The sequence below is a fragment of the Myotis lucifugus genome, unplaced genomic scaffold (assembly GCF_000147115.1).
Source record: "Myotis lucifugus unplaced genomic scaffold, Myoluc2.0 scaffold_435, whole genome shotgun sequence".
Lineage (NCBI taxonomy): Eukaryota > Metazoa > Chordata > Mammalia > Chiroptera > Vespertilionidae > Myotis > Myotis lucifugus.
Genome location: NW_005871483.1, coordinates 741,384 through 749,511, shown reverse-complemented (window position 1 = coordinate 749,511; position 8,128 = coordinate 741,384). Strand labels below are relative to the sequence as shown.

The 8,128-nt window shown below is 59.4% G+C and overlaps 1 protein-coding gene across 1 annotated transcript in view; it reads left to right on the top strand.

The window, feature by feature from the left end:
* CACNA1G (calcium voltage-gated channel subunit alpha1 G) overlaps positions 1 to 8,128 on the top strand; it is a 57,890-nt gene that overhangs the window by 21,031 nt on the left and 28,731 nt on the right. Inside the window, 4 exon segments of the mRNA XM_023744210.1 lie at positions 3,497 to 3,648; positions 4,405 to 4,590; positions 4,673 to 4,787; positions 4,869 to 5,024. Coding sequence (XP_023599978.1) covers positions 3,497 to 3,648; positions 4,405 to 4,590; positions 4,673 to 4,787; positions 4,869 to 5,024 — 609 coding nt within the window.

The window sequence follows — 8,128 nt, the reverse complement described above, 5'->3', positions numbered from 1 at the left end:
AATGTTCCCAGCCTCCGATTTAGTAACTTGGACAGACCTGGGTGTCTGGGGGAGGAGGGCTTTTTCCCATGGATCATGGGGGGTCCCAGAGTCCTGGGAGAGGATAGGCCTTGCCCCTACGTGCGCCCAGTGAGTGTGTGGAGGGGAGAGAGGACGGGCTGAGGGAGAGCTCCCGGCCCTCCTCCCACCTGCTTCTCCAGTCCCTAGGCTGCCTGGAGGGATGAGGTGGAGGCTTCAGGCTTTTCTGCACCCCGACAAGGATCCATCACGTAGGCCTTGGGGGAGCCCTGCACCGTCCTTCTGATGAGGCTCTCAGTTGGTTTGTGAGCGTGTGTGAGCATGTGTGTGCCAATGAACACCGGGTACAGACTGTCTCTACCCCAGGGATAACGTTAGGACATGATGAAAACATCCTCCCTCCACACGCCTGGTAGTAGTTGTACTTTTAGGGCTCACTGACGGAGTAAATACACGATAACAAAGACTACAGGGCGTTCAGCTACTTAAAAAAGTTGTATTCGTTTCTATTGTTGAGGTATAATGTATTTGCTCTGTGTACATAGTGTACTTCAGTTACGTTTTCAAGTCAACTTGTTCTTTTTTTAAAATATATTTCTATTGATTTCAGAGAGGAAGGGAGAGAGAGATAGAAACATCAGTGATGAGAGAGAATCATTGATCGGCTGCCTCCTGCACGCTCCACACTGGGACCGAGCCCGCATGTGCCCTGATGGGGAATCAAACCGTGACCTCCTGGTTCACAGGTTGACGTTCAACCACTGAGCCACCCTGCCTGGGCTCAACTTGTTCTTCATTCATACATCTATGTTCATGGGAAATATAATTTTATGTTCATTAGAAGGTACATAGTATATTCAGTCCATCCGAGTATCTGATTCACAGGCCTGTTGCTGTCACCACATTGGGTTTGGTCCTGCTTGGTATTTATTGGAGTCAGAGTGAGGTGGGTTGGGCGCCCTCCCTGGTTCTCCCCGCCCTGTGACTTTGAACCTGTCACTCACCATCTTCTTGACTTCCTTTGTTCATCTATAAACCCCCGGTGTGACCGCTGTTGTGTGGATGGCATGAGATGAGACGCACGAGCCTGGGGACCCGCAAAATATCGCACCTGAGTGGTCTATGCGCCTCATCTTTATCCGATCCCAGAGCGAATAACTGGGCAGGTGGCAGAGTAACAGGGAGGCAGGCTCGCCGATCACAGCTTCCTGGGAGCCTGGACTTGGGAGCACAGAGTGGGGGATCCACTCTCTCAGGAGGGCTCTGTGCCCTGGGCTTTCTCTGTCCTGACATAAGCCCCTCCCCACCACCTGCTCCGCGCTCACAGGCAGTGACCAAAGGTCCCGTCTCCCTGTGACCCCGTTCACGAGGTCAGATGGTGGTGCCCTCTCCTGCCCCCACTCGCCGTCTGGGGAGAAAAGACTCGATTCAGATCTACCGGAGCCACGGGCTCCGTGCCACACCGGCCCCTGTGACAGCCACTCACTCTCTGGGCAGCTGGCTCTCGGCCCTGCCTGCTGACCCTGGCTCTGCCCCCCAGGCCTGCCTTTGGAGAGGACGCGTGCCCAGTTGAGAGCTTCTCTCTTCCTGAGCAGTCACGGACCTCCAGACGCGCCTCGCCTGGCGGTCAGAGGCCTTTCCTCCCAATTCTCCCCCCTTCCACCCAGGCTGGTCACACGGATTGGGGCCGGTAGGATCCATTTGGTGGCGTCCAGGGCCTGGCTCCAGGCTTGGGTGACCTACCTGGCCAGATGAGGCAGCCAGGTTAACAGGGTGAGGTGTCTGAAGGACGAGGGGCTTCATCTGCTTATTTATTTATTATCCTTGAGTGGCTGCCATGGAGCTTGGGCTTTTGAATGGTCAAACACCCCACCCAATGGGCAGTGGGCTCTGCTGAACCAATCATCTCCACCCGGACCTCCAGCTCAGCCACACCCCTCCCTTTCTCTCTCTCTTTTTTTAAAAAAATATTTTTATTGATTTCAGAGAGGAAGGGAGAAAGAGAGTAAGATAGAAACATCAATGATGAGAGAGAATCATTGATTGACTGCCTCTTGCACGCCTCCCACGGGGGATCGAGCCCACAACCTGGGCATGCACCCTGACTGGGAATTGAACCGTGACCTCCTGGTTCATAGGTTGATGCTCAACCACTGAGCCACACTGGCCGGGCAAAGGGCTCGTTTCTTGTGCTGGACCTGTGGTGCCTTCCCTCCCCTCTGTTTGGAGAGACCCCACTCACCCTTCAGAGTTCATGTCAAATGCTGGCTGCTGATGAAGGCTTTCCCGGCGTGTCCTTCCCTCACCTTCTGTCCCCGAACTCCCGGATTTACTGTCTGGGTCATGTAGTTTGTCACGGAAGCATCTCAGGCCTCTGGCGGTCATTCAGCTGTGTTGTGTGTGTACAACTTGCTTCCAGCCAGCCGCTGAGCTCCCGGGAGCAGAGGGCATGGCTGGCATGTTTGTGCAGCCCCTTTCGTACCTGGTGCAGTTCTAGGCATGCAGTAAGCACTTAATATTGAAAAGAGGAGGAAGGGAGGGCGGTGACTAGTGAGCTGGAGAAGCAGATGAGATGGTTTGTCCTTAGTTCTTTTTTTTTTTTTAAATATATTTTATTGATTTTTTTACAGAGAGGAAGGGAGAGAGATAGAGAGTTAGAAACATCGATGAGAGAGAAACATCGATCAGCTGCCTCCTGCACATCTCCCACTGGGGAGGTGCCCGCAACCCAGGTACATGCCCTTGACCGGAATCGAACCTGGGACCTTTCAGTCCGCAGGCCGATGCTCTATCCACTGAGCCAAACCGGTTTCGGCTGTCCTTAGTTCTGATAACCTCTTTGGGATGTGTCCTTGGTCCTCATTCCCGAAGGTCACACAGTGAGCGGACAGGAGGAACCGAGGTGTCCTAGTCTCCGGTAGCAGCTTCCGGAGCCTCCTTCTCTGTGACACCCCTTCTTGGGGTTTCCCTTCTGTGCATCAGCACGTTGGTGTGCGTATGTGTGTTTGTGCGTGACGTTTGTTGGTGCGTTGTCTGGAAGGAAGCAGGGTAGCCAGTAGTTGTCCGAGAGGAGGCTGCCAAGTCCACAGAGTAATTGTGGAGCACGTGTGCCTTTGCCGGTGGCTGTGTGACTGGTATGCGTGTGAGGCCTTGGCAGTCGTCTCGTGGCACGGGCCAGCATCATTGCGCCACTGGCCTGGGCTCGCTGGGCTGACCCGGCAGCACAGGACCGATGGGTCTCAGAGCTGCCAGCAGGAGGTGGGCAGAGCCCACAGGGCCGGCCCCAGGATCTGAGAACCAGAGCTGGGAATGGTGGGGGGACCCTTTGCGGGAGGGTGCTCCCCATAAGCCTGAGCATCCAGAACCCCTGGCTTTCTGTTCCTGCTCCTCCTCTCCCTGCGGTCCCATGTTTGGGGGGGACTGGGGTGAGGGGCTCAGGGACAAGCCACGGCTGCTTCACGCCCACCCTGCCCTGCAGCCCGAGGAGCTCACCAACGCCCTGGAAATCAGCAACATCGTCTTCACCAGCCTCTTTGCCCTGGAGATGCTGCTGAAGCTGCTCGTGTACGGCCCCTTCGGCTACATCAAGAACCCCTACAACATCTTCGACGGCGTCATTGTTGTCATCAGGTATGACCGCCCCTGCACTGCCTCTTGCCTGAAGAGTACCCATGGGGCGGCTTGGGGCGAGGAGCCACGCAACCTGTTCCAGGGGTCCCACTGACCCACAGGCCCTGCCGCTCCCCCAGGTGGGGACTCGCTGTGCCCCCCGTGCTCCACTCCACCCTGTACCTCGGTCCTACCCTGCTCAGGAGGGTCTTGGCCTCACATCTCCTTTGGCCAAGCCCCTCTACGGTCTCCTCTCCCCACTTCTTCTTGTCCTCACCCCCACGCAGGCCCGGGTGGGTGAGGACTGGGGAGTTGGCCTTGGAGAGGAGTTGGAGGAGGTCTGAGGCCCAGCCAGCCATCCCTGCTTGCAAAGTGCTTGGAAACCGTCTCAGACGCCGACAGCTTGCTTTAGGGTTTCCAACACCTCGGGAAAGTGCTCCGTCCCCTCAAGCCAGGAGCCAGGAGAACTGCTTTATTGCCTTTTGGAATTGGCTTTAGATTTCATTAGAAGAGAACAAAGCGAATATTCCATAACTTGATGCTGTTGCATTGGCCGATTGAGGGAGAGGGCTGTCCACTGCCAGGCTGTGTGATCTTTGGCCTGGCCGGGAGGGTGGACAGGGCAGGAGCTGTCCCCCAGATCCTTGACATCTCGGAGGCCCGAGGGCTGTGCCAGCCAGTCCAGGCCCCCGGGTGCTGCTGGCCCTGGTAAAGGGAGGGGTAGGCGGAGGGTGGGCATGCCGCAGGCTCAGGCTCCCCGCCCCCGCCCCCTTGCAGTGTGTGGGAGATCGTGGGCCAGCAGGGGGGCGGCCTGTCGGTGCTGCGGACCTTCCGCCTGATGCGGGTGCTGAAGCTGGTGCGCTTCCTGCCGGCGCTGCAGCGGCAGCTCGTGGTGCTCATGAAGACCATGGACAACGTGGCCACCTTCTGCATGCTGCTCATGCTCTTCATCTTCATCTTCAGGTGAGGGCGGGTGCCCGCGGGGAAGGGCCTCGGGGGCGGGGCTGCTGGGGCTGAGCCCCTCTCACGGCTCCTGTGTCTGCAGCATCCTGGGCATGCATCTCTTCGGCTGCAAATTTGCATCCGAGCGGGACGGGGACACGCTGCCGGACCGGAAGAATTTTGACTCCCTGCTCTGGGCCATCGTCACCGTCTTTCAGGTGCGAGGGCAGCAGGACAGGGTGGGCAGGGGTGGTGGGGTGACCCTGGCCAACGCCCTGACTCCCGCCCTCTGCCCGCAGATCCTGACCCAGGAGGACTGGAACAAGGTGCTCTACAACGGAATGGCCTCCACGTCGTCCTGGGCTGCCCTTTACTTCATTGCCCTCATGACTTTTGGCAACTACGTGCTCTTTAACCTGCTTGTCGCCATTCTGGTGGAGGGCTTCCAGGCGGAGGTAACCCCCTGCCCGCAACGGTCCATTTCCAGGAGGAATCGGCTGCCCAGCCTGACCTTTGGGGGCCTGGCAGGTTCTGCAGGAAGCACGCTTCAGATTAGGTGGGGGCGACTAAGGGTGGGAGGCGCCGGGTCTCAGGAAGCCCCTTGGCACTCAGGAAATGGGGTGCATGTGGGGGGGGTGTCTTTGGGACCCCAGGTTAGCTGCCCAGTGGGCTTTCCCTTCAAAGTTGGCTAGACCCTTCCTCAGAAAGCTAGACAAGTGTCAGCACACAGGGCGTCTGGATCCCTGAGTACAGATGCTCTCGGGGACATCTGGGGGGACCCATCTGAGCTGAGGGGTGGGGGGAAGCTTGTGTGCAAGTCATCTGAGCCCTGGCTGAGATGATGAAGATGCCACCAGGGCCCGGGCAGGGCCGAGCTGCCCAGGGTGAGAAATGAGCCCAATTAGCTGCGGGGATGGCAGAGATGAGCGTCCTATTTCCAGCCCCGGCTCCATCACCTCCGTCACAGGCAGCGTCATCAATTAATATTGACTTACATTGATCCCGCCCGGGCCGGGCCGGGGCACACCCTCCTCCTCTCCCTCGGCCCTGCCGCTCTGCCCACCCCAGGCCCAGCCCGGTGCCGTGCACCGGGGAGGTTGACCCAACCTAGAAACGCTCCAGGTTGGGCGTGGAGGAGCGCTCGGTCCAGTTCTCTGTGGGTGACCCGGATGGAAACTCCCGCTGCGGCCTGGTCTATAAATACCCGGCACACGGTGGAAAAACAAAAATCTATTTTCCGCCTTTTCCCCAGCCTTGCGAGGGAGGGCTGCTCCCCGAGGGCCAGGCTGGTGGGGTGCGGGGGCATCTGTCCCTCACTGGCCTTCTCTGGCGCCCCCTGTAACTCTGTAGCTCCCCATTGTCGCCTCTCCTCCTACTGGGTGAGTGCGGGCCGCTGGTGGAGGCCTGCCTTGGTGACGGCCGGGCCTCTTGCAGGAGGGAGGGACATTGGTGCTCTCCCTGCAGCAGGACACGGACTGGGTGGTTCCCTGGGGCGTGAAGGGTTAAGGGGTGCCACCATGCTCCCACAAAAGCCAGGGTCTCTATGGAGACCCACCATTCTCAGCCACGGCTCTTGGCCTGTGGGAGGAGGAGCAGAGTGGGGACGCGGTCCTTCAGCCCCTCCCAGGCCACAGCTCCTGACAGCCAAGATTCCCCTAGAATAATTGCTGTGGAACTATGTGGGGGGAACTGGAAAGCACCCCAAGCCTGTTCTGCTTCCCTCAACTGGCCAGTAGCCACCTGGGCAGTCCTGGCGGTGCCCAGAGCAGACAGCCCCCTCCCACCGCGGCCTTTTTCAGCGAACACCTTGTTAAATCGAGTGCCGCTGAGCCGGCCTGGTTGCTAGGCAGCAGCTACGTCTGTGTGTGGGAAGAGAGCAGCCTGGCCCTCAGGCCTGGCCTGGTCACTCTGGCCCTGCTCGTGGCCTGTGGCTGCCTCAGCCTAAGGGGCCAGCCAGGACCTGGGGCCACAGCCTCCTCAACCTTCAGAGGACAAGTGACTCCTGGGAGGGTCTCGGCAGGGCCTGCTGCTTCGGGTCTGGGCGGGATGGAGACAGGGTTTCAGCACCAACACCCGCTCCATGGGGTGGGCAGTGGCATGGCCGTGGAGGGCCTGCGGAGGGGCTGGGCCAGCTGCTCACAGTCCTGCACGTGAGCCAGCACCTGGGTGCAGGGGGGGCGCTCGATGCCGGTGACCTGCATACCTCCAGAGACGCCTGCCTCCTTCTGTACCGAGTTTCAGGGGGCTGCCCCGGTGGCTCTGGGAGCCCCACAATCTGGCAGGGGAGCCTGGTTCCTGCCGCTGTGATGGCAGGTGAGGCAGCCCACCTCGTGGAGGAAGTGGCTGCCTTCATTTCTTTGGATGTCATTAGCAGGAGCCTCGAGAGTGGCCCCCTGCTGGCCTTGCCACGCCGCCAGGGGCCGGAGCCGGCTGGCTGTAGATTTCCTGACTTGCAGGGGGCAGTGCCCTGAACCCCTGTATATTTATCATCCACACACTTAATTAAATGAACAGGCAGCAGGCCCTGTGTGAGGCCATTAATTGATATTAAACAACATCATAGCTGTCATCCCGGTGTTCCTTGTCACATCCCATCCCCCTTGGAGCAGCAGGACCCGTTCCGATGGGGAGGGACGGAGGCAGAAGGGATGGGAGTTAGGAGGCCTGTTCTCAATCCTGACCTGGTCTCCTCCCCAGCCTCTGACTTCCCCCCACTCCTCCTTCCCCCCACTGCTGCCCATTCCCCAAGCCTGCTGCCTCCCAGCCGGGAAGGGGGAGCTGGAGTCTCAGGTGCGAGGCCCCGAGGCACCTCTGACTCTCTGTATGACGTGCAGTCTTTCCAGACCTGGGGTGCCTCCTCTAAGATTGCTCTGGCAGCACCTGCTCCCCGCCTGGCGAGGAAGCAAGCTAGTGTTCACGAAGCCTGCCCGTGATGCCTGGCACACCCGGCGAATGGTGGCTGCTGTTAGAACTACCCGGGGGCTTGATCGCCTTTCCTGCCCTTGTCCCCATCTTCGTGGCCTCCTTCCTCACCCTTCAGATTCATTCTGGCCCTGGAGCCTGTGGCTGAATTCTGGAAGGCCGTTCTCTCCCCTTTCTCCCCCCACCCCCGTGTCTCACGTCCCCTGCTGTCGGGTTTGCATCGCTCCTTCTCTCCCTCCTCTTTGGACACTGCTGATGTTTGAAAGCCTGAGCGCCTGTGACCAGCGCCCGTCCCCTGCCTCCCCCTCTCCCTGTAGGAAATCAGCAAACGGGAAGATGCGAGTGGACAGTTAAGCTGTATTCAGCTGCCTGTCGACTCCCAGGGGGTAGGTACGCGATCCTGAGTCGGCATGCCCCCGCCCCGTGCCCCGTGCCCCCTCCACTCCGCCTCCATGTCTCTGTGCTCGTGTTCACGCTCAGCTCCTGTGCAACCTGTGGTCGCCGTGGTGGTCATTGGTGTCGTGAGGCTGGCTTCGATTTTAAGTCCCTTCCCCCTTGAGGACATGGAGGAGAGGAGCCTCCTTGCCTCTGCCCCCATCCGCCCGCAAAGGGCATGTTCCGCCGCCGACAGACCGGC